This window comes from Myodes glareolus, chromosome 1 (assembly GCF_982192425.1).
Source record: "Myodes glareolus chromosome 1, mMyoGla1.1, whole genome shotgun sequence".
Lineage (NCBI taxonomy): Eukaryota > Metazoa > Chordata > Mammalia > Rodentia > Cricetidae > Myodes > Myodes glareolus.
In genome coordinates this window covers 104,259,302-104,285,767 of record NC_142026.1, presented here as the reverse complement: position 1 = coordinate 104,285,767, position 26,466 = coordinate 104,259,302, and the positions used below count along the sequence as shown (strand labels likewise).

At 43.8% G+C, this 26,466-nt stretch overlaps 1 protein-coding gene across 1 annotated transcript; it reads left to right on the top strand.

Annotated features, from left to right (window-relative positions):
- Window positions 1–1,937: 1,937 nt before the first annotated feature.
- On the top strand, window positions 1,938–25,246 carry Hddc2 (HD domain containing 2). The gene is made up of 6 exons (XM_048425277.3): window positions 1,938–2,092; window positions 3,329–3,450; window positions 4,981–5,083; window positions 9,889–9,957; window positions 20,089–20,227; window positions 24,903–25,246. Exons 1-6 carry the CDS (start codon window positions 2,024–2,026, stop codon window positions 24,998–25,000), a joined length of 600 nt encoding a protein of 199 aa, XP_048281234.3. The 5' UTR covers window positions 1,938–2,023; the 3' UTR covers window positions 25,001–25,246.
- The last annotated feature ends 1,220 nt before the right edge of the window (window positions 25,247–26,466 follow it).

The window sequence follows — 26,466 nt, the reverse complement described above, 5'->3', positions numbered from 1 at the left end:
CCATAGCATTCCCTTCCAGTCAACACTGCCTTGCTTCTCTAGGAACAATGAACAATCTGCACAGTGATAATCCACTAACACTCATTTGCCCATCAGAAAGTTGCATCAAACTCCTGAGGCTTACTTACATTACTGAACACCACTGTGTCCCTTTACAAGGGATCCTTAAGTTTAAGACTCGGTCACCTGAGGTCTTTTCCTGCCCCCAACCTGTTTCCTGAGCTCCTATTCTAATAAGGATGATCTCTTTTTATTGCTAAATCTTGATGTAAGTGATAGGTGCTGCCAGAACATAGTCCAAGAATGGAATTGTGTCAGGGGAATTCTCAGTGCTTGGCAGAAAACTGCAAGAAAACTCTGGTGACCTCAGTTTCTTCAAAGAAGTAGAATTGTCCTTGGAATGTGTTTTCGTGCTTCCCAAGTGTGTAGCAGAGGAGAGAATTTACTCCAGCTGTTGTTATTCATCTGCCTCTATGAAAAACACAGTTTTTGCTACATCCAGCTTGCCCTTGTGACTGTACACTTCACTCAGGTGAAGTGTACTTCAATACTTCTTAACCCTAAGAGTATAAATTGATGTGTACTTCAATACTTCTTAAACCTCAGAGTATAAATTGTCTGATGCTCTGAATAAAGTTGGCCATTGCATGAGGCTTTAGTCTGCCTAGTTTTTTGGCCAGTTTCTCCCGGGTTCACACTGCCAACTAGAGCAGTAAATAAGGTGAGATTTAAGATGTACTTCTCTGGAGTCCTATTGGATTATGTCCAGATTATGTCCAGACAGGTTTTATAATCTGAAGAGTCACTTTCACAGGCATGTTTACTGTGACCACCTGAGATTCAAAAGGCTCTGGGGGTCACATGGAGGAGTGTCTACCGGTGTGATCTATTGGGAGAAAGCAGATAGAGACTATAAAAACAGGACTGGGATCTTCAACACAAGAATGTAGCATAGCAAGGCAGCAAGGTGAGTGCTGGCATCTGAAGCTTGGGCTTTTATTTTGTGGAAATCCAAACAGCGATAAAGTACTCAGCAACCTTCAGTTGTTGGAGATCATTTGGGGCTTTGGGCATGCAAATAAACTATACCCCCAACATTCAAACTCCACTGTGGAGCTGTCTATAATATGGGTTCTGAAACGGATGCCAGCTTAGCGTCCCGTAGAATCTACTCTATACCAACATTTTGCCTTGATGACTATGCACGCAATGGTGGACATGAAATTCTCTAGCATAGTTCCTGGTACAGTAATCTGACTCAAACGGAAGACAGGACAGACGTGTTTTGTAGTAAGAAACAGGGATAAGCCATATCTAGCTCATCAGGACCACCGTGTGTATATTAATAAGCCTACCTGTTACAAATAAAACTGAAATTCCCACATACTCCCTCACTTCCATTTCTCCTTGAATCCTGCCCATATCCATGAACTGCCTTTAGAAGCTTGTACTGTTTAGTTGTCAACGGAAACAGTCCAAGCAGGTGATGATAATTTGGGGGGGGGGGGTATGCTTCAGTACTTGATGTATTAAGAGGTTGTGATTTCACCAGGGGCTTGCTCTTCCTAGCCCATTTTCTGCCTCCACCAAAGTCTCTCGGTGCATCTGCCACTCATTTCCGCCTTCATAGTTGTACCCAATGCCTCTGTTAAGTGGTGATGGATGGATGGCCTGTAAGTGAAGCTCCTTATAGGTTTACAGGCAATATCCACTCTCTTCCTCCTGAGGCCCTTCTGCTCTTTCTTAGCATCGAACTACCATCCAGGTGTAAGTGGACAAGGGTTACTTTATCATCCACCATGCAAAGTTCAAGTCCTAGCTGTCCAAAGAGAGAAGATGGTCCACCCGGGGAGGAAGTAGTGAGGGTGGGGAGGAGCCGGAGAGGGGCGGGGAGGGGCCGGAGAGGACGGGGAGGGGCCGGACGGGACAGGGAGGAGCCTAAGGGCAGGTAGGAGCCGGAGGGGGCGGGGAGGAGCCGAAGGGAGGGGATCTGCTAGGGGCCTCCGTTCAGGTGCATTCCAGCATGGCTTCGGCCTCCTCCGGACACGGAGCCGGCTTGTTGCGTTTTCTGCGGCTGGTCGGGCAGCTCAAGGTGAGCGAGCGGGCGCGGCCTGGCCGGGAGGCGGCGGTTTGGGCTCAGACTCCGTCCCCACGCAGCCTCCCCTCTCTCAGCCCCGCGGTGCTCGGCCTGGGTGTGCTGGGAAGGAGCTGGCGGGGACCAAGCTGAAGGCCGAGGCTGGACCCGGGACTTGTGCACGCTCCGGGCCCGGCGCCGCCCGTTCAGGGCCTGGCGCCCATTACCCGTGCAGCCGAGCCCTGCACACGAGCAGTGGAGATCTTCCCCTGTCGCAGGGACTTCCGGAAACGACCATTTCTGTAACACAGTTTCAGCGTGCATCAGCCTTCGCCTGTCAGAGCTTGGGCAGAGTCCCCTACGTTCCCAGATCACCGGTTCCCTGGAACCTGACTACTATTCGTGAGATTCTTTAGAAGCATAGAACTCCCAGGGAAAGTGCAGACTCGCATGATCACAACATGGTCCAAATAAAAGTCTTGACCGTGGCAGAAATTCGTGTATTCCTTCTGTGTCAGATCTGGGCAGTCTGTCACGTGTTTATGTACAAAACATGCTACCGTTTTCTTCTGTGAAATGGGTTTTTGGATAGCAAAATTCTACTACTCTTGTAAGTAGAAAAAATAACAAAGCAAAGCCCCGTGGTTTTCCTAATTACGAAGTACTTGTTTTGAGAAGAGGTTGGTAGCACAGCTGGCAGCCTGGAACTCGGTTCTCCACCTACTGAGTGCTGGGATCCCAGGTATGCAGCACCAGGCTTACCACCAGTTTTGCCTTTCTCTCTAAAACCTTTGTATTGTCCCGTCGTTACACTTCAGTAGCCCAGTGATGGCTATTGAACTTTAGTATACGTGTGAATTGCATTTTGCTCACTCACTAGTTTGATTGATTTCAGATGTATGGCTCACTATGGTTAGTTTAAGCAAAGCATTTTTTTGTTGTTTTTGTTTTTGTTTTTCTAGACAGGGTTTCTCTGTGTAGCTTTGAAGTCTGTCCTGGCACTTGCTCTGTAGACCAGACTGACCTTGAACTCACTGAGAACCACCTGCCTCTGCCTCTGCCTCCCAAGTATTGGAATTAAAGGTGTTCGCCACCACTGCCCGGCCTTAAATAAAGCATTTTTTAAAAAGAGGTTTGAAACCATGACTTGGTTGACTCTGTGGTCATCCCCTGACATTTTCTTAAAGAGCATCTATTGGTTGTGTGGTTGTTCCTAGTGGTGATATTTGTTTAATTCTTTATCTTCTTTATTAGAGAGTCCCCCGGACGGGCTGGGTGTACAGGAATGTGGAAAAGCCAGAGAGTGTGTCAGATCACATGTACCGCATGGCAGTTATGGCTATGGTGACCAGAGATGACCACCTTAACAAGGATCGGTGAGTTATGTGAGGGTCTCTGGACTCTGTGAGGACTGCTGCAGTTACAAACTGCAGTAGGTTTTCTGTTGAGAGAGTGTGCGCATTGGTGTCAGTGGAAATTAGTAAGAAATTAGGGCCTTGAAGGTGAGTATATGTAAAATTGTGTCTTTGCATTCATATTTATTTTGCTTTTGGACTTTGCATTCATATTTATTTGCTTTTGGAATAGTGGTAGCCGTTTGCAAGGTCACGCTATTGAGGTTGTACGGCAACGACTACATAGATGCTCTAAAGAGGCACCCCTTTAGCTAGTCAGCAACCCTTTAAAGTTCTTGGGATCACAGGGCAAGAGTTTACATGAAGACAGCAAATGAATTGCCCAGCCTCTCTGTGGCTTCAATAAAAATCACAAAATAAGTTACAGGAGGGAATTAGCCGGTTATTCTAATAGTGGGGAGCTCTCCTGCTGTTGCTTGGTCTCCGCAGAGTTGAGTTCTTTCTAAAGAGTTGGCACAAGTCAAGAATGTAGTAGAGGGCTACACACAGAGAAGCCACAATCAAAACCCTGGTGGGGAGAAAGCAAAGTACTTTGGAAGCACAGAAAACAGTCAAGCTGACTACAGCAAAGTGAGCCTGGAACCCTCGAGAGTCCTGTTGCTCTGCAGATGGTGTTTCCAGAATGTAGAGGAGTTTTGGCATTAAAAAAAAAATGACATCAGTTTGAGATGAACTGTGTCTGACATTTGAACTGGACTAGAAAGAAACTGGAGGCTTCAAGGTCTTTGTGGATCAGCAGGACTGAAAAACCCTTCCCCTCCTGGGGCACCTACTTCATTGCTTGCCTCTGTCATTCTGATGGTTATTATCAGAGACTAATAATGGTAGCCATGTGTTAAATGACTAGTATAGAACAAGAACATGATTTATGAAATATAATTTTTATATCTCCCCTATGAAGTATTCTTCCACACCCTTTCTCTGATGCTAGACATCCAACTCAGGGCCTGGTGATTGGTAGACCGATATTCTACAAGCTGTATCTCCCTGTTATCCATTTTACATGATAAAATGAAGGACAGAAAAAGGGAGCATTTAAATTAAGTACGTAATCTGGTAAACTTCCTATAGCTAGTACGGTTGGTAGCCAAATTCAAAGTCCTATCTGTTCGACTTCACCCACTACCCTATATATAGATCCCTTTGGCATTAGACATTGGAGGAAATGCTCGATTCTAAATTTTTGTAAAACGTCTCCTGGCTTTGTGGTTTGAAATTAGGAACTTCGTAAAGTGAGAATTATGAAATCAACCATTAAAAAAATTCAGTCTGCTCTATACTCTCAAGTCTTGTGTTAAATATTCAAAAGCAATTTGATTCAGAACTAATGTGGGCTGGTAGGATATAATTACTTTAGAAAATGTTGTATTAAATTAGTCTATGAGTGGGGAAGAAAGAAAAAACACATTATTGAGTTTAAAAATAGTATAGGAAAGAAACTTGTAGTAGATGTAATCTTGTATAATTACTCAACATTTCTTACCTGATCAGATGTATACGCCTAGCCCTGGTTCACGATATGGCAGAATGCATCGTTGGGGACATAGCACCAGCAGATAACATCCCCAAAGAAGAAAAGCATAGGCGAGAAGAGGTTGGTGCTGATCTGCAAAAGACCGTGAGGAAAATCTGTCGCTGAAGTGAAGAGAATTCACTGTCCCTGTTGGAAAACGGGGAAGGTCGGAGAAGATGTTCTTGGAGTTTGAGGGCCAAGGTGTTGCCATGGAGCTCACCCTATGATCGACAACTAGCTGAGTCTGTACAGAGTGTGGGACTTAACAGCTTCGGTTTGGTGGCCGTAGTGAGGGGAGGTCTTCAAGAGAGCCTCGAAGTGTTACTCGTACCGTCTGTTTTCAGGAGGTAGCAGACTTCTCTAAGCAAGGACTTCTTGGCCCGCAAATTGATTTTAGCTTATTCTCAGCATTGTTTTCTATAAGAATAGAGCTACATCCCTGCTCTAGCCTGGTTTGACACAGGAACAAATCGTCATGATGACTTCCATTCTTGTTGGCTTGGCTTTCATTAGGGTAGTACCAACAGCTGGGGCTTAAGTCTGTTTGTGGAAATTCTCCCCACCCCACACACACACTGAAACTATTTGAAGAGAGATTCTCAAAATCACAAATATATTTAGTATTATAATTACTATTTAGTAATTTTAAAAATATACTTATTTATTTATTATGCATACAATAGTCTGTGTGTGCCTGAAGGCCAGAAGAGGGCACCAGACCTCATTGCAGATGGTTGTGAGCCACCATGTAGTTGCTAGGGATTGAACTTAGGATCTTTGGAAGAGCAGGTAATGCTCTTAACCGCTGAGCCATCTCTCCAGCCCCTATTTAGTAAATTTTAAGTTAATCCTTTAGAGGCTAGAAATTTAAAAAGTAAAAGAAAACATTTTCATTCATAAAAATAAATGACATTGATGAGCTATTAAATGAAGGTCAGTGGTGAGCGCAGGGCTAAAAAGAAACTTTGTGGAGACAGAGACAGAAAAACCCATGAAGAAGTCTCCCCTTGATCTCTTCCTCCTTCCCTCTGTCCCTCGCTCTTTTGTCCTTTAAAGCTGAAGGAGTGGATTTCAGTACCACCATTACTGCAAACGACTTCTTGGAGTCCTTTGAGATTGGTTCTAAGTTATTTAGTGAGGACGCCTTTACTGACGTGGTTTAATAGTGAAGGTAGGGTTAAGTAACTGTTTTCTGAGCTGATGGAGACTAGAGCTAAGTAGCCAATAGGGTGTTTGCTTATTTAGAAGCAAGAAGAGTCCATAAAGAAGTGGGGCTAATTTAGGTTCCAACCTACCCTAAAATATGGGCATCTTGGTGGTCGTATAGGGCTATGTCATCCATCCCTCTTCTTCCTAAAGAACAGGTCCAAAATACAGCCTGTTCATCATGACAGAAGGAAATATTTCTCCATGTAGGTCTAGACTGTTGTGAAAAAGAATTGTTAAGTTGCTTGACAGAGTACGCACAGACCGAAAGCAAGCTGCTGAAATTCTCAGCTGTTGAAGAATTGGTACTTTAGCCAGAGGATAACGGGTAATGAAGTGTCCCCTGGGTGAAGAGGATGAAGGAAAAAAAAAACCTCCTTATTTCTGAAGCTGGCTGGAGGATGTTGGTTCTATTTCCGCACGAGTATGGATGTAGAGTGAAAAACGTGGCCTTAGACCGAGGAGCAGGTACGGGAAATGACAGAGAAGAGATATGCTGCCCCTCTGACCGTGCACGAGGATTTTCTCCATAGAAGAGCATGCCAGAAACTTCTGGAAAAGAACCACAGACACTGTCAAGGAACTGCAACCACAGAGGGAGAAACCTGTAACTCTGTAGACCGGCTGGGTCCTGATTCCTGTCAACCTGAGGCAGGATCACAAGGTCCTGCTGTCTTCTTTCCTGCTACATTCTGGTTAGGAAAAAAAGTGTTTCTGGCCCCAGCTGTTTTTGCTGCTGCCCACTCCTGCTGATTTGGAGGAATAAATGTCAAAGGCAGAAGGACCAGGGAAACATCTTCAGGAACGTCAAGTTCTTGGCTGAGAAACCCAGGGCCTGGAGAGAGCTGGTGCGCCATTACATCTTCCTGCTGCCAATCTGAGTTTGGGCACGGGAAAATTCCTTATACAGATGGTGTTTATGAACATGATTCAGCTCTCTGAGCCATGCATTAAGATAATTAAATGAAGGCTTCTTGGCCTCAGGAGAAACATGCATAATGTGAACCAGAGGAATCATTTGCCTAGACATTTCTTGACTGGCTGGCCAGGATTTAAGTTGAAGCGGGAGTGGGAGGTGGAGGGTACAACTTGGTGTACTGAAGAATGACTGTTATAGAGGATATTCAATATTAAGATGAAAGGCAGAATGCAGGCAGAGAAGACGGAACTCGGAAAGGGGGCCAAAAGCAACGCTTGTGTCTAACCCCTTCCTCCACCATGATAACATGAACCTTTTATTATAACCCAGGCTCGCCAGTGTTGCCTTAACAGGCATCATGAGGATTAAGGGGCTGGATTTAGATGCTGATATAGCAGTGGCCAACTATATGCTCTTTTGCAGAGAGAGACGCTTCTTGAAATAGATTGCAGAGTCATTCTATTCCCGTATCTGTGGGGGACAAAGTGGCTAATGAACTGGGAGAAAGGAAAGTAGGCCTTCCTTCTTTATGGGAGTCTTTGGAAGGTCAAGAAAATGAAAACTCAAAGCGACTATGTATTGAGGACTCATATGCTGACTTATAAGGACTGTGTGTGCCCATGTTCTGACCATGCAACCCTCTTAGGAAGGACCACCTTGCAAATGAGGAAACTACAAGACAAAAGGTCTAAGTGACCGCGTCCAGGATCTTCAGCTAGTGAATGGCAAGCCAAGGTTTAAGACCAGTCTGAATCTAGAATTTGAGTGAGCAACCACACCACTCAGCCTTGTCAGGGTTGGAAGGACATGCTTTGCAGGTGCAGTACAGAAGTGAGGTCTTGGCCCATGACGAGGAGCTTCAGTGAGGTTAATAGCATTTTTTTTAAGGTGGGCATGATTCTTTGATATAAGCCGTCAAACAAGGAATATTAACTGAGAGCTCTCAAAAATTCTCAGCTAGTGTTACTATGGGGGTCTTGTTTAGGCAGCCAAATCTCACAAGCCCTCACCTCTACAAGAAGAGCTATAGGCAATTAATAGCTGCTGGGGATAGGATCAGTCTTCTCCAGGAACAAGACCCTTGCTAGGTGGCCCAATCCCAACACTCAGCTCTAAAACACACACACGCAAGCAACATTGGACGGACTCAACAGGCTGTATTTATAAATATGTATGTGTACACCCATAATAATAATTTGAGAGGGAGTAGGGGAACACCAGCGGTGTTGAGAAGGGGATGCAGAGGGTTAGAAGTGATATAGTACTTTTGTATGAAATCTTTAAAACATGGTAAAAAGAAAAATACAATTCCCATTGTATAATAAGTTATATTGATATGCCTAGATCCAGAAAAGCCTCAATTTTAAGAGGAAAACAACATATTTGTTGTGGTTTGTTTTTCAAAGAACACGATAATTTTGAAGAAAGTTTTTAATTAGTTAGTATTAAGATCTCCAAAAAACTAATTCAGTCCTGGGAGGCATTTTGTTCGGCCACGTTCAGTGCTGGGCCAATCAGCTAAGAAGAGGCAGTAAAATAACTCCTATTCAAAGCAAAGTGTTTAAGCAGGTCCTCCAAGAAGAGTGGACTTCCATATGCAAGCTGGATACAAATGTTTTTGGAGGAAAAATTAAGCAAGAAATAAATGTATTTCTGGAATAGTATAGTCAAAAGTGATCTGTGTATGGAGACCATTTACAAAAATGTGTGTTCTCCAGTACATTGCTGAGATTTACAATAAAGGAACAAGAAGTGCAAGTGTAAAATCCATTTTGTGCTTCTCTGTGGTGTGACACTCCAGCTGTGTGACTGAGCGGCCTCCCTGGATGGCCGTGCCACTTGTGAGAGCGTATTACTAGTACTGGCATATGCTGCTTGCTGTAGACATGGATGTATGCTACACCGTATAAATATCCACACAAATACCCATTTTCTTTTCATCGCTTTTCTCCAGCTCATTTTATTTTATATAAGACATTGCTGTTACTGAAGTTGATACTTATAGGTCACTCTTTTCAAAGAGTTTGGCCTCTGGTTAACACTAGAGTAGAGTAGAGTCAGGGCTAAACAGGATGAGATAGTGAAGGTGTCGATGGCTATTGGGAAGTTAATTGACCTTAAAAATGTGCTGTTTGGAAGAATACTAGGATGATTGAAGCCAAGGAAGAAACTGAGGACACCACGGCAGACTTAGAAGTGTTTACAGAGGACACCTCTTATTCTCTCATTCTCCTCTCTCTAGATTTTGGATAGCTCTCAGACTTCTTGTGGTAACAAAGGCATCTTTAGACTGCTGGATACATTGTGGAAAGACTCAGTATAGCCAGGCATGAACTGCAAGGACATCCCCTCAAACGGTTGCTGGGGACACGTCACTCTGACCCCACTGGTCATTGTCCTGCTGTTTGACACTCTGTGTACAATCAGAGGATAGGACAGTGCCTTCATCTGGGCAGGCTCTTGAGGTTATAAGGAGGTCTGTGTTCAGCAGTGCATTCTGGGAATCTGTGTACCTCAAAAACTGGGACTTCTGTTATGTCAATGACAATGACTGACTTTTTATATAATGCTTAAGTTTTTGCAATAATGAAAATAACAGAAAATGAATATATTACTTAAAAATAAAACCCTGGAACCTGTGAAGTCCTGCTTATTCTACTGGGGTTATTTTAAGGAATCTGAGTCCCTGCTTGGCTTTTGTAGGCTAGATAATGACTGAGATGAAGGCGAATGTAATGGAATTAATGGCTTCATATTTCAGGAGGCTATGAAGCAGATCACCCAGCTGCTACCAGAGGACCTCAGGAAGGAACTCTATGAACTCTGGGAAGTGAGTATATGTACTAGACTGTTTTTTTTTTTTTTTACTGTTACTGAATTTATATATCTGTGCTTTAGTTGCAAAGGTTATGCTAACGGTCTCTATACTGTAGTTTTGTCCCCCAGCTGCTACAGAAATCTCTCTGTGCTGACAGAAACTTTTCGTTGTCTTTGTTTCTACTCTTCTTACCTACCTGCACCTGCCACGGACCTTGGCGCACAGTGCTTGTATTTCCGACTGCTTTGTTCACAGCCATGAACCCACACCTAATTCTTTTCTGTGTTCGCATTCATGTTCACATCTTGTTCCTCTGTGTGTAGGCGCACGTGTGTATGTGTGAGTGGGGAGGCCAGAGGTCAACCTCAGCCGTCATTCCTTAGGTGTCCTCCACCTTGTTTTTGGGACAGGGCCTCCAATGGCCTCTGAACTCCAGGGATACACATGACCTCCTACCGCATCCACCCTGGGGTTACAAGCATATGCTACCTGGCTAGCTTTTTCACGTGGTTCTGGAGTTGTATTTAGGTCCTCTTGCCTGCAAGGAAAACCGAGTAAGCCATCTACCCAGCCCCCATTTCTGATTCTTAAAATGTGAATGACACTCTTAAAACAAGGCAAATGCCATCTGAGGGATGACAGCCGAAGTTGTCCTCTGGACCCGTGGCTTTGAGAGAGTTCAGAACTGAGATTTAATCGCACCGTACCAGATCTGAGACCTTGAATACTGTTCTTTTATTGAGTCTGTTGCCCATCCATAAAAGAACAAAGTAAAGCCGGGTGGTGGTAGTGATGCCTTTGATCCTAGCACTTGGGAGGCAGAGTCTACAAAGCAAGTTCCAGGACAGCCAGAGCTGGTATACAGAGAAACCCTGTCTTGAAGTGAGAAAAAAGAACAGAGTGAAATCAAGGTGAAAGGCGTAGGCTGGGCTCACCCAAGGGCTCACGAGGCTGAAAAGAAAGGGCAGGGAGGGTGAAAAAGCAGGACTGAATGTTTTCTGTCATTCTTTCTGTTTTCCACTGGTTCTTCTGTTCAGAGCACAATGCCTGTCCTTGATGGAGCCCCTCAGCCTGCCCTCTTTCCTGCTTTTGGATAGCCCTTTCTTCATCCTTCCCAAATGCCCCCTGTCAATTCTCCCATACTGTCCAATCCTCCTCATTCCCATCCAATCCCTCTCCGACACCTCTGCCCTCAGAATCACATTCCCTTATCCGGGCTCCTACCCTTCTCTGCCTTTCCTGAAGATATCTTCCCACTACCTCCTATGCTGAGTCAAATTGTCACTTGGGAGGAAAATGGGACGTGTCTAGGACTGGACCCTTGAACTTTCCCTAGACACCCATGGTCTGCAGCATCAGACTTGGTAGTGCCCTGTCCTTGCAGTAGTGTGACTCAAGCATGGGGTGAAGTAAGTCTTTCCAGGCAGTGGGGTATAGCACAGGGACCAGAGCCTTGAGCCTGAACATCCACAGGTAAGCTACTTCATTCTAGTTAGTCTGTCTGTCTTCTTGGAAACGAGAGTCCTACAGGTCTACCTGCTCATCCACAACTAAGAAGCTCGGCGGTCTTAGAAAGCTAGGTTTTAAAATCCCTAGTCTGATCTCAGTTTATTTATAAGCAGAATTGAACCTCAGCTACCATGGGCTTTTTGAGTCATCGTTCATCCCTTACTGTGTGAAAGTTAATTGCTTTAGCAGATAAATAGGTTTGATTTCTGTGTGCCGCCTTAGGCTCCCTACTAGAGGCAGTTTATCCGTATGCACTCCATGTGTTAGTGTTCTGAAATAAGGAATTGCTGGAGTCTGCTGAGACACCGTGGACCTTTAGTAATTACCTCGTGAGGAGAATTCAGTCGGGGATGGTGTAATGGAGTCCAGCCTGGAGCTGCTGCAGAAGGTGTCCGTTACAGTATGCCAGGGTTTCTTCAGGGAACAGTGGTCCATGCCTCAGCATATACAGCATTAGAAGCGTGCTCCGTTAGGTCGGGTAGCAGAGTAAGGCTGCGCATCATCCATGCAGAGAAAGAGAAGAGGTGAGGTGTGAGTTTTTGAAGTGAATTCCATTATCTCTTAAGGACAAAGCACTCCCAGAATTTGGGAAGCTTCATAAGAATCTGCCCGCCTTTGCCTCTTTTTGTTCTAAACGCAGTGGCAGCATCTATAGAATTCTTTTCGTAGTCACCAGCAATGCACTGAAAATTTTACCGCAAATTCTACAGGTTTAAAAATCATATCTTCCAAGTCAAGTATTGCCGTTATTTAGAATTTTTGACTTGAAGAGTTGTAAAACACTTGGTAACTCCCAAATAGGTAATGGTTCTTCCATCCTGACTGGATGAGCTTATCAAAGAATACCGGTGTCCTTGGCATTCCCTGCCCATTCCGGTCCCACCCACCAGCGGTGTGGTGACATCCCTATTTGTCTGTATCTCTGTCCCAGCTTCCTGGATTGGGGCTACATTACAACTCAGTCACTTCTGCAGAGACCCTGTTTCTATATAAGCCACAGTCATAGGTCACATTTAAGATCCCAGGCAGACAGGGATTTTTCAACACAATAGGAGACATAGTAGTTGATGCCTAGCCCATGATCATTTATGGACTCTGGTATCCTGCTGCTTGTCCACATGCGTGTTCTCTTAGTTATTATCTATGTGACTTAGGGCAATCTAATTTCTCCATGCCTGTACTTCTTCATCTGCGATGTGGAAGTATATAGACATGGGAATTAAAGTAACTAGTATAAAACACTTAGAACATTTGTGAGTTCTCGCCCCTGTCTCTAATCCATACATTCTATCTTGTCTGCCTTCAGTCCTGATGTTGGTTTAGGAAATTGGTACCTAGAATAGAGCTTAGGGCAATCCTAGCTGCAAAGAAAATACCAGTAGGCTGGTACTGAAGCGTGGTCACCACAGCTGTTCAGCATTATAAACACCTGCCAGTCCAGAGGCTTAAGGGGTTACACATTCTGGATTATAATCTGTCTTCCACCATAAAGATGAAATTATGTTTCAGTAGACCAGCAGGAAGTGTGTTTATTTTGCTCGCGTCTGAAAGCACCAGAGGCAGCTGTGGTTGTGGCTGTGCTGTGTTGTGAGAACATCACAGGCTGTCTACCTGCCACCTGCACTGCATTTTAGAGAATGACCTTGGAGCCCCAAAGCGCACGTGGGGCCAGCGTGCCAGACTAAATGCCTAACCAACTGCCCATCCGGGCTTTCTCTTCTGCCTGAAATTTTCTCTCAGTACTGTTGGGTGTCAGTCAGTTGGAAACGCAGTTGGGTTAACATGTTCCGTTTTTACAAATGACTTCTCATCTATCCTCTGAATAGAGGAGAACAATGTCAGGCTCCTGGGAGTCAGAAGCAAAAACCACCCGGAAGTCAGAGAAAGGAAGGTATGGAAGGCAGACTCACAGATGGATCCTCCCTCGGAGCCAGCATTGCAGACTTTCCTCCCTTTCTTCTCTACTTTCAGGACCTAGGGCTGCCTTCTAGTCCTGCTGCTTAGGAAACCCTAGCCTGAGTCACTGGGTGGTTTGCCTTTTCCAGTCCACCTGCAGGTGGCAGAGTGCTGTGTGGGATCCTCTCTCACTTAGTGCCACATTCCTGAAGAGGCTCAGGCACCTCCCTCTCTGTCTCTGAGTGTCCATTGCTCCCTTCAACCACCTGCCTTGCTACCTCTCTCTCCATTTTATAGTGGATCGTCTCTTCTGTTCTTGTTTGTTTTTAATTAGGGAAGTAGAGGCTGCATAGATGTGAATTTTTTTTAGCTCTGTATGAGTTTGTAGGTCTATGTCTGTGTAACATTTTTTTGAAGCAGATCTCCCCGCTTGCCACATTTTTCTACTTCCCTTCATGGCTAAGCAGGTAATGACTTGCCCACACTCCCCAACTCTGTTCTTTGACGTTCGCTGCAATGTGACTGCTAGTCTCACCTCTCATTGCTATGCTGAAATCCCATGCGGCTTCTGTGTGGCTTACCCAGCAAGTCCTCTTTTGCCTCTGTGCCATCTGGCACTTGGTGACATGCGGCTCATCCCTCGAGTTTCTGGTATATTCTTTCTTGGTTGTCTTTCATCCTTCCATTTATGTGTGTGTGTGTGTATGTGTGTGTGTGTGTGTGTGTGTTTGTGTGTGTGTGTGTGTGTGTGTGTGTGTGTGTGTGTGTATGTGTTATAGGGGTGTGTGTATACCTGTCAGTACATCTGCAGAAGCCACAGGAGGATGCCATGTGTCCTGCTTTATTGCGCTCCACCTTATTTCCTTGAGACAGGGTCTCTTCCTGACCTGGAGCTACCCTGGCAGCCAGCAGGCCCCAGACTTCCTCCTGTCTCCATCCTGCATCAGCACAGCGATTACAGACGTGATAGATTCAGCTGCAGTCGTAATAGGCTTTTTATGTAAGATCTTCAGGGTTCAAGTTCAGATCCTACTATTGGAGCGGGAACACTCTTATCCTTGAGTCATCTCCCAGCCTCTCGGTCCTCCTGGTTCTCTCTGTACTTTTCTGGAAGTTTCTTTGGAGTTTCTGCAAATGTTCCTTCTAGCTCGTCTTCAGATCCTGTGCACTAGGTGCATACACTACGTGCATGGACGCCTTTCCTCTCCGCAGCCCTGTAGGGCTTCACTCTTCACCTCTGACTTCTCCCTGTCGCCTCGGGAGCAGTCTCTCTCTAAAGCACTATACTCAAGAGCCTAAAATCCAGGCCCCCACATAGTCACAGAACCCCCCGCTTCTAAAGTCCATGACCATGCTCACTATTATTCTTTTCCCTTTTCAAATAAAATGTTTTTATGTATGAAAAACAAAGCCTTGAAAAACCAATGGATAGCACAGTTAGTTGCTACAAGGGTAACATCCCTATAACTTCCACCCAGATCCATATGTAGAACTTGGTCCTTCGCCCCAGAAACCTGTGTCTGTGTCTCATCCAAACGACATATCTTCTCTGCACACCACTCCTGCCTGCTGTAGTAACCACCACCCTCATTTTCATAGAAATTGTTTGGATGCCATCTTCATCTTAGCATTCATCCTTGGATGTTGTACTTCAATCTTGTGTATGTTTTTTTGAACTTAACATGTCCTCCAGATCTTGAATCTAAAGTATCTCCCTTCATCCATTTCTTTGTCTTTCAAGTTATCTGTTGAGAATTCTTAACTACTGAGTCCAAAATAAGTTGCATAGTCTTTGTTGAGGTCTTCTATTATTTAATACAGGTTAGCAACTAATCAAACTCAGGCCAGATCCTTTTGACAACATGGTAGGCAAGTGTTGTGCCCATTCAAAAGGTACAGGGTCTCATGTGAGGAGAACTGAGTGCTTGAGAGAAAACTCTAAGAAAATAAGACAAGAGTCAGGTGGCTTCAGTTTCTTCAAAACACAGAATTGTTCTTGGAATGTGTTTTCTGCCCCTCTCAGGTGTAGTGGAAGGATTCATTACCGCTAGTTATTGTTATTTGTTTATAGGCCTCTGTGGGAAAACATGCTTTGCCACATGTGGCCTGTCCTTGTGATTGTACACTCTACTCAGGTGACACTTTTGAACCCTCAGACTACAAACTGTCCGAGACTAAAGTTGGCTATTACATAAGACTTTAGTCTGCCTCATTCTCCCCGATCCCTCCTCTTCTAGAGCAGAGGCAGTATGTAATGACTGCCTTTTCTTTATGCTTGTCTCCTCTCAACCTTGGAGGTTGCCGGAAGGTAGTATTCTGATGTTTTTTTTTTTATTTTTATTTTGCAGCTTGTATAGTTTTGTGCTTGACTCTCATTGACTCTTTGCTTGCAGTTCTTACAGGAAAGGTGAGAAAATAAGATTGAATGTGATGACTTCCTTGGCAGCAGAAATGGCCTTATGTCAGCCTCACGCAAGCACATGCCACCCAGACCGCTGGCTTCTAGTATTTGTCAACTCCTGAGCGGTTTGCTTTTTTGAGTCTTGTCTGCGGTTGATTCTGTGGAAGGGCTCCTAGAGCAGTGTTCCCTAACTTTTTTCATTTTCCTCAACTTCTCTGTATTTTTTTTTGTAATTCATAAAATTCAGTTTCTCTGGATATAAAGTCCCTAGGTCACAGTTTCTTTTCCTGATATATTTGAGTATATTTCTCTCATTTTCTTCTAACTTAAAGCATTGCTGTCGGTGTCTAGTCATCATTTCCTTTTTGTTCTATGTCAGATTCTATTTTTATATAGGAGTCCAAAGAATTTCTTTGCTGTCTGGTAATTTTTATTAGAATGTATCTTTTTATTGGTTATCCTAAGCTAATTTCCTTAGGTATTTAGCCTGTGCTTTCAGCATACTTTAGCAGAAAAAAGTAATTGCAAAGAAGTTTTATTGACATCTAGTTTTTCTTTATACTACTTTTTTTGCCAACTGCCAATATTTGTCAAGTTCTCTGAAACCTTTTGTATCTTAATTTTTAAACCATCCAGTTTTCAACTCCATTTTTATTTTTAATTCTCGTCGGCACACTTATCACGCTCAGTTGCTCTTGGGTTCCACATCATTTAGATTTCTTTCTAAAATAACTTTTATCTCTAATGTTTTTCTAGGTTGTTCCTTAATGTCACATTGTGTGTGTGTCTATCAGTTCTTTGGGGGTAGTTTGTGGTAGGTTTGATCTGGTTTTAAATCTGAGAATGTGTCTCTGATGTGAGCATGGGGTGTGTTACTTCACCTTCTGTTCTACCATCTAAGGTAGTGGGACATCTGACACTGTGCTTTTCTGTTGCTCATTTTAGTTTGAAATCATATTTCCTGAACTTTCGGAAGGACATGAAGTTCAGATCTCCCTCCACAGTGTAATTGGTGGTGGTGGTGGGTTGTGCATGTTTTTATGTAATATGAGAGAAATATGGAGGTTTGTTTTTAGGAACTTTCCAACTATGTTTCCCTTTCCTATTTTTTTAGGTATTTTTTTTTCCATCTTGATAACCTTTACCGTACTCAGTTTTGATTCTCTTGCTGTCATGGCTCTGTGTCCTGGTATGGTGACCCAAAGGTCAGACAGGGGTGACTGTCCCTGTGTAGGCCCTCATGCTCATCTCCTGCTAGGGTGCACAGGATCTTGCTTGCCCAGTGTCTGTCTGCAAACTTAAGAACTCTCGCTGCTTATTTTGAGCCCCTCTTGTATTGCAGTGCTTTCTTCAGACAGATGCTGGTCTTAAGCATGGCTTGTGGATGCAGGTGGGCTGTCTCATTTGCATATAGTTTTATTGTATTTATTTTACTTCATCATTAGCATTTCTCAAATCCTCCCATATTTTCCTATCTGTGCTGCTGTGATTATCATGCTTTTGCTGGTGCTACAAAGTCTTGGACTCTGACTTCCCAGCTTCTAGCTTAATTGCTGTCCATACTGCAAGCTAGAGTGATCTTGCTGGGCATCAAATCTGAGTATGCCTCTTCCTGTTGGACCTCGCTTTGATGCCCGTGATGCGCAGTGGCCGAGATTCCAATACAGGAAGCCCAGGCGCCGGAGGCACAGATCCTCGCTTCCATCTTTAGCCTTTTCTCTTTCCTCTTCTGTCCTGTGACTCTCAGGCCGATGTTAGAAACCACTCTTGTGGTTCTTTAAATGTCAGAAGACTTCTCACCCTGAGAGCTTGGTCTATAGTGCTCTTTGCTGAACCCTGACTTTAAAAAAATATATTAAACTTATTTATTATCCATGTGCATGTGTGCACACGCATGCATGACACAGCATGTATGTGAAGGTCAGAGAACACCTTACGGTTGTTGGTTCATTCTTTCCACCATTTGTGTTCCAGTGCTCAAATTCAGGTCGTCAGGCTTGGTGGCAAGCACCTTCACTTGCTGACTGCTGAGGCATCCCCCCAACCCCATGCCTTTTTACTGAAAGATAAAATTAGAGAATGCCTTTACAATGAATTAAGGGAAATTTAAGGGAAAAATCCAACAAATTGCATGTCTTTTAAAATATTCTGTAAATTCATTAGAATTCTCTGCACCATCAGTTGTTAGTTTGCTTTCTGTCGCTGTGATAAATACCATGAGTAAAACCAACTTGGGGAAGACAGGGTTTATTTGGCTTACATGTTCTCGTAATAGTTCATCATTGGAAGAAGTCAGGATAATAACTGAAGCGAGAGCAGAGGCATGAACCACAGAGGAGTGCTGCTTACAGGCTTGCTTGCTCTGCTTTCTCATGCAACCTAAAGCCATCTGCCCAGCAGTAGCACCACCCTCAGTGGGATTGCGCCCTCTCAATCATTAATAAAGAAAATGCCCCCACAGACATGCCCCTGGGCCATTCTGATGGAGTCAGTTCAGTCTGGAGTCCCTCTTCCCAGGTGCCCTGGTTTTGTATCAAGCTGACAAAAAAATGGCCAGCACAACAATATACTTTATTTTCTAATACTCTGAAAGGTTTTTCTTCCCCTCACTTTGAGCAGAAAAGAAATTCTACATTGATTTGCTTATTCAGTTTCCTTTGGCTAAACTGTGAACTTGAATTTATTTAATATAACAATCTAAATATGAATGTGAATGGACACTTAAATAAAATGTAATTTTTTAAAAGGGCCTTTGAGATAAAGCAAAATATATTGAGCTTCATGTTTAAATGATTCTCCTTTGTAAAATTCAGCTCTTCCCAAATTCAGAGGGCTGCTTTTATAAGGAGAGGGCTTTGAATGCAACCTAAGAAACCTCGGTGATTTGTACCATGTGTCCGTGCTGAGAAAGCATGGCAGGCTTGTTATCGGAACACATCTGGGTGGAATTACAAATGAGGATTCTTCGGGAAACAGGTTGGGAATACTTTGGTCTTAACAGAAGAACGGTCCTGTGCAGCCTTAATTGGAACTTGTGGCAGGTGGGACATTCTACTTTGAGAAGAAAGCCCCTGGAACTCCCGGTGTGACTCGGGAGTGGGGGGAGAGTGTGAAGAGAAAAGGTGAAAATGCTCCTCCCCTCCCTCCGTGTTCACCATCTGCACCAACACACACATGTGTAAAATTCATAGATTCTAATGTCCCGGTAGTTATAACCCAGGGGGACTTAATTAACTACTCTAGGTAGATCACAAACCCAGAGATTTCCAGGTAAACTTGTAATGAAAAGTAATTAGTAAAGGTATTAATTAGCTTAGAGGAAGAAGCAGTCTGAGTGAAATGAGGAGAGAATGCAAACTTTGAGAAGTGTAAAATGAAAAAAAAAAATCTTGAAGTTACTAGATTTCTTCTACTCAACTCAAGTTGACCAAGGTGTCTGATTTTAGAGCTGGGGAAATAAAGTAGTTTGTAACATGCTTGTTTTACAAGCATGAAGACTTGAGTCTGATCCCAAGAGCATATGTTAGAGAAAAGGGAAGGGGGGAGGGAAGGAGGGAGGGAGGGAGAGAGGGATGGAGGGGTAGGGGAGTGGAGGACAGGCAGGCAGGCAGACTAAGAGCAAGTATAGAGAAATATACATGCAGTCAGTCTACAGTCCAGGAAGGCAGAGACAAGCAGATTTCTGGGACTCACTGACCTTCTAGCCTACGCAGAAAACCACAGGCTGATAGGAGATCCTGTCTCCTTCAAACAAGATGGACATCAATTACAAACATGTTCATCTGCACACACATGGACACACATGCACATACTTTTTTTTTAAAAAAAAAAAAGGATGTTGATCTTGCTGGACAGTGGTGGTGCACGCCTTTAATCCCAGCACTTGGGAGGCAGATGCAGATGGATCACAGTGAGTTCAAGACCAGCCTGGTCTACAAAGGGAGTTCTAGGACAGTTAGGACTGTTGCACAGAGAAATCCTGTCTCAAAATAAAATAAAATAAAATAAAATAAAATAAAATAAAATAAAATGAAAAGAATGTTGGTCATGAAACCAAGACAGTAAGAGAAGAATTTGCAAGTGTTTAAGATGTGTTCATCTGAGAGTCTTCCAGAGCACTGGGTGGCTTCTGTGGACTGTTACCTTGCATGATATCCTAGTGCTAAACTGTGCTCTGAAGTCAAGAGTCTCTAATTATCTGTACACAGTGGAGAAATGGAGTTGGTACTGAACACTCATTCTGTAAGCTGTGACTCTTTAAGGTACCCAAATAGGAAATTCCCTAGACTCCCCAGTGAGGCAACCTAATCATGCCCTTTCTATATCTCTTTCCTTAGGAATATGAGACCCAATCTAGTGCAGAGGCCAGATTCGTGAAGCAGCTGGACCAGTGTGAAATGATTCTTCAGGCATCCGAATATGAAGACATGGAGAAGAAACCTGGGAGGCTTCAAGACTTCTATGATTCCACAGCGGGTACTCATGCTCATAAACTCATAAACGTTGATTTAGTTGGGCTCAATCTTAGTGTGGGGACTGGTGGTCCATAAGTGGCAAACCCCTTGTTGGTTCCCTCTTCTGACCTTTCAAGAAGAACATCTTGAAAGAAAATGGTAATGTTGAGATGGCTAGTTGAGACACCAGTGGCACTCAAGGACACCACCACTTTGATGTCTGAACAACATGTTCACATTCTGCTTCTGCCAGCTGTTGGTCCCTTGCTGTCTTAGAGCTTGTGCCTCGTCTGATAAATGGGAACCAAAACTCCTTTCTTACATTCAAAATTGCTTTTCAGAGAGAGATAATGCACAGTAAGGGGCTCTAATTTATTAGTGCTTTAGAATTGTAAGATTGGGATAGAAATAGTGAGTGACTTAAAATAAGTCTTGCACATAGACATAAGTTTCTATCCCACCCAGTCCCACAACCAAATAAACAAACAGAGGCTTATATTACTTATAAACTGTTTAGCCTATTGCTCAGGCTTATTACTAACTACCTCTTACAACTAGCCCATGATTCTTATCTATGTTCAGCCACATGGCTGGGTACCTTTTCTCACTATGGCATTATCATTTTGCTTCTTCTGCTTCTGACTGACAACTGCATCTCTGCCTTTCCTCTTCCCAGAATTCTCCTAGTCTGGTTACCCTACCTATACTTCCTGCCTGACTGCTGGCCAATCAGTGTTTTATTAAACCAATACGAGTGACAAATCTTTATAGTATACAAAAGCATTATCCCATAGCATTTCCCCTTTTTTCTTTTCGCAACAAGAACCCTGAATCTAATCAGCTTTGTTTAGTTTTTTTTTTTCCTGACCATTATTCATAACAACTTGTAATCAACACTCAAAAACAAAGACAAACATCCATAATCCATTTTTTGGGAATGTGGACATAGTTTTCTAGGCTACTTCCTGCTGATTGGGGTTGCTGATAATCTTATGGGGACCCAAAGAAAATTTAGGATTATGGTCAAGTTCTTACTAGAGTATTCTGTGAGGCTGATTATCTTGGCCATCAGTCTTAAGACTGAGGCAAGAACTTACTGGAGTATTCTGTTAGGCTGGATCATCTCAGCAAACAATCTTGAGGCTGCTCTGCATATAGATTTAAAAGAAACTGCACCAGAGGTGCTCTGAAACATTGGATCATCTGGGCCACCCATTCCCATTGGAGATATTTCAGGGGGTCTTCTTTGATCAAACCTTATTTTTCTTAATCCAGAATAAATCCACAGCCTCTCATTTCCTGTGGAAACAAAAGCAAAATCTCTTCTCCAAAGTAACATATCTTTTGACTTAAATTTTGAAGTCAAGGCATTTTCAAAATATATCAGTTGGATTAATCCAGCAGCATTTAAAATCAAATGTTTTTAGCAGCTGTTGCTTCTTCCTCAGCAGTCGAACAATTCCAAGACAGCAGAGTAACATACACTTCCACATCCTCTTACCAGGTGGATGTCACCATCAGTATAGTACCTCACAGCACAGCCATGGACTCATGAGACATGGGTTTGAATCTTGTTTATGCTACATATAACCATGTAAATCTAATAAATCACTAAGGCCCTTGAGTCTTGTTTTCTCTTCTTTGTAATGGAGATACTTAAGCCTGGTGTCATGCATGCTTGTAATCCTAGCACTCATGAGGTAGCTGCAGAAGGGTTGAGTTTGCGGCTAGGCTCAGCTAAATAGTAAGACTCTGTTTTCAAAATCAAGAGCCAGGGATAGAGTTCAGTAGTGGAGTACTTGCCTGGCGTGTGTGAGGCTCCAGATCCCATCATCCACTATAGAATGGTGACATTAGCAGCACCTACATGATAGATAAGATTGTGTGAGGGAGGATGCTGGGGGAAATCCTGGGATCTGATTAGAGAGGCACCTGCACTGTCAGCTGCCTTCATTTTGATCGTTTACAAAGCAAGCACCCACACCCACTGTTGAAGATGGATGTTCTATGGTGTCTTCAAATAGAACTTCCTGTCCATTTCCTGGGAGCCCTATTGGATCAGTCAGTCCAGTCTCTATTTTCCCTGAGGGCTACAAGGACTGGCCTCTCTCTGACCTGCCATGACCCTTGTGTGATCTCACCAAACTCATGAAAACCCTGGCTCACAGACTAATCTCCAAATTACCATTTTCATGGGCAGGAAGCTGATGCAGGTTTCTAAGCACAGGGCCTTAGACCGCTTGGCCATCCTGACCGCAAGTTTCTTTTTCTCTTCTTCCAACCACATTTTCTCTGCTCTAGGCAGGGAAGTCAGTTCATACTGGACTGTCAGTGTGACCTTCCCTGTACATATGGGCATCAGCTCATCTTTTGGAGGGGAGGGCAGAGAGGGGTGGAGTGGGGATCAAACTTGGGGCCTTGTACATGCCAGGTAAATACTGTAAAGCTATGCCCTAGGATGATATCTTTGTTTTCAAAACACCCGGTTTTCCTCTTTCTAAAGCATAACTTCGCAACACCTTTGGGTGACCAAGAAAGTCTGAGGACCTGCTGCTTCCCGTGTTTCCAGCGTTCTTTCCTAATCCGTTCTCTGAGACTTCATTGTTCCCTTTTTGCTCAGTCTGCACTTGGTCTCAGTGTGTCACACCTTGCAGTCCCCCTCTGGCTCCGTCTTTTGGTTAGCTTCAGTTACTGCAACACAACATCTCACATGACCAACTTCCAATGAGGAAGGTTCTTTTGGCTCAGAGTTTTAGAAGTCTTAGTTTGTGATTGCATGGCCCCATGGCTTCCGATGATGGAGCATTATGGTTGGGTCTAGTTGGAGCACAGCTGTTTGCCTTCTCCCCCAAGGACACGAACTTGTAACTCTACCTGCTAGAGGCGTTCCCCCTTCTTTATGTGTTGTTTGAGTTTAACAATATATGATAGCAGTAGGATCAAGTGGGATCAGGTGGTTATAACAGGAGCCACGGAGCCTGGAATGTTTCCCATCTGGCATTTGACTTCCATGGCTTGCTGGCCCATGTTACTCGTGACAGTTGGGTTCCCGGGAGCATAGTTCACAGTGATTTAACACACAGGCCGTGTTTGTGCCATCTTTGCACTTTACAGTTAGTTGTCCTCAGTTGTTATAGTCACAGTGGAAAAACAGAGAGTGACATACAAGCAGAATTTTAAAAAATCAAACTATGTGAGTGGAGTTGTCTAGCTCGAAGCATGTCTTTTGCTGAGAAAGATGCTTCAGCCCAGAGAGACGGTGGCTTGTCTACAGCCAGCTGAAGGGGAATCTCCTGTTTGCATTGTAGCACACTGCTTCCATTAAAGAGTTAGTAAATCAGTATAATGCAGCCGATTGGAGAAATGATTTCTCAGTATCCCAGCGACAGATGTGTAAGGAAAGGACTCACTCCTAAGCACATATATGTAAGAGCAAAGATAAAGACAGAGCTGGCAAGTCAGGTTCATGGGAAGGGTTGGAGGAAAGGAAGGGAAGGGCAAATGATATATTTTATTTTCATTTTAGAAATTAAAAATCGTTAATTAACAAAGAAAAGGTTTTATCAAAAAAGCATGGGGAAACATATAAACTGCATCTATTACAACTGAAATTGTTTATTACATTTATTTACTTGATAGTAGATGGGGGCATGCCATAGCTCACATGTGGAAGTTAAAGGACAACTTTCGGGAGTTGGTCCTCTCTTTCTACCCCGCGGGCTTCGAAGTGAATCTCAGTTTAACAGACTTGGCAGCAAGTTCCTTGATCTGCTGCGTCATCACACCAGCCCAATTACAGCAGCTTTGAAGAGGACCTCAGGCTTTAGTTTTGGGGTTTTCTCTGATTCACACCATAGCGTTGCCCTTGCTTTCTGAACCTATTGTTTTGGGGAACAGCAGAGTCTGTGACTTTTGGGGTGGGTGACAAATGGAAGGTAGGAGATGACACTAGAGAAATGGCTTTGGGGCTAAGGCACTGAGGGCCTCATGGGTCAGTGTAGTCAGGGCTTGTTAGCTGGCCACCTATACTAGGTATCTGTAATGATTTTACTAGATGAGGATGAGGTCACTGTCCAGAACCGAAGCCTGGGGAGGACTGAGGAACAGGGACAATGGCAGACATCAGCTACTTGAGATCTTAACCAAAGGCAGCTTATTTATATTCTTTGTACCGTGGTCTTCCTGTAGGCCATTTTCTTTTCTGTTCTGTTTTGTTTTGAGACGGTTTCTCTGTATAGTCCTGCCTGTCCTGGAACTCTGCTGTAGATCATGCTGACCTCAAACTCAGGAATCCTCTACCACCTGAGTGCTGGGATTAAAGGCATGCACCAGCACCACCCAGCCAGCCATTTTCTATGTGGGAACTGTATCCCCTTAATTCATTGCAGTTTTGGAAGAGATGGGTCTGACATCTGGGTTCTCACTCCCAAGCTTCCGCTGTAGTCCCTGGGAGGGACACTCAGGGGCTGCCTGGTGCTGTTTCCTCTACATCTTGACAGACTAAATGATGATTCTTTGCCTGAATCTCATCCTTGCACTCTGGCTAAAGTGGTCTCCTTTACCTGTTCCTGGGACCCAGAATCTCCTGCTTTGAGGTGTGACCAAGTTCACAGAAGAGAGCCCCTGATAGCCATGGGGTCAAACTGAAGAAATGTGTGTCTTCTCATGTTAATATAGAAATGTCTCCCTTTTCCCAGGAAAATTCAGTCACCCTGAGATAGTCCAGCTTGTTTCTGAACTGGAGGCAGAGAGAAATGCCAACATAGCCTCGGCCTCTGAGGAGCTGGACTCCTGAGTGCTCCTCGCACCTCTGCTGCCCTACTTTCTTCTTTGCTTCATGGAAATGTGTTTTTCTACTGTGGCTCTGAAGATTTCCCAAGATGAGCATCTATCTTCCGTTGTCTGGACTTGAGCAACAAGTGTGATATAACCCCGGTCCTAAAAGAAGCCACCGAACTGGAAGTGGTCAGGAAGATGCCGTGGGCAAAGGCTCGAGAGGAGAATGCTTGTTTTGTGAATTAAATAAATATTAAACACTCCAGACTTTGACTTCTGTTTTGGATGTCTTCAACTATCTTCTTCAGGCTTATTTATTAGCTTATATTATTGAAGAGCAGATTCATTGGAAGATAGAACATTTAATTATAATTACTTTTTAAATGTTTATTTATTCATTCATTTGTTTGGTTTTTCAAGACAGGGTTTCTCTGTGTAGCAGCCCTAGCTGTCCTGGAAATCACTCTGTAGACCAGGCTGGCCTCAAACTCACAGAGATCTTCCTGCCCCTGCTTCCTGAGTACTGGGATTAAAAGCATACACAACCACTGCCCAGCTAATTATAATGACTTTTAAGAACAGAGTCTTCTTGGGGTGCAGTAGTGAGTTACTACTGTGTGCCATAGTTCTGTACCCTCACCCAGGTGAGATGCTCTTGAGGCTAGCGTCTGTTGCTGTTTGAGAGGTGGTTTCATTCTGGCTGGTCCAGGCCCTCCTAGACTCTTCTTCCAAAGTACTAGCATGTGGCACCATGCCCAGCTTGTGCCAGATATTTGATTTTACTGTGTGGTGCTTCAGGCCCCTGATTGTAGATTTTTCAAGCCTGCTCACAGTCTGTCCTCTCTCCCAGTACATTAACATCTAAGGATGTATTTTAGGGTATACTATTTCCAATGCCAGCCAGGTGGTGGGGGCACATGCCTTTAATCCCAGCACTCGGAAGGCAGATGGATCTCTGTGAGTTTGAGGTCAGCCTGGTCTACAAGAGCTAGTTCCAGGACAGCTAGGACTGTTATACAGAGAAACCTTGCCAAGAAAAACAAAAAACAAAAACATTGTACTGTTTCCAATTGTCCACCCCTTTCTTTATTTCTTTATGATTTAATTTCTTGGTTATAATAACAATTATGTGTGGGTGTTGCCGGGGTCATTGCACTAAAAGTAGGTATCTGCCAACTTCATCTCTCCTCTTTCTCTTTGGTGGGAATAATAATTCCTTTCACATGGCTTTAGTTGTATACTCTATCGAAAAGTGTAGAAAAGATGGCCATCCATTGCAAGCCTACCTGGTAATTCAGCATGAGCAATGAGGCCTGTCCTTCTAATAGAAATGTCATCTTCCAATGGAAGGAGGCCTTTGAGGCTGGTGTGGAACATTCTAAGTAGCGTTTCTCTGGAAACTCTGCAGTATCCATGGATACGCTGTCTGCAGGAAGCAAGATACATGATCTCTGCAAAAGCAACCCATGTGTATAATATCTACTG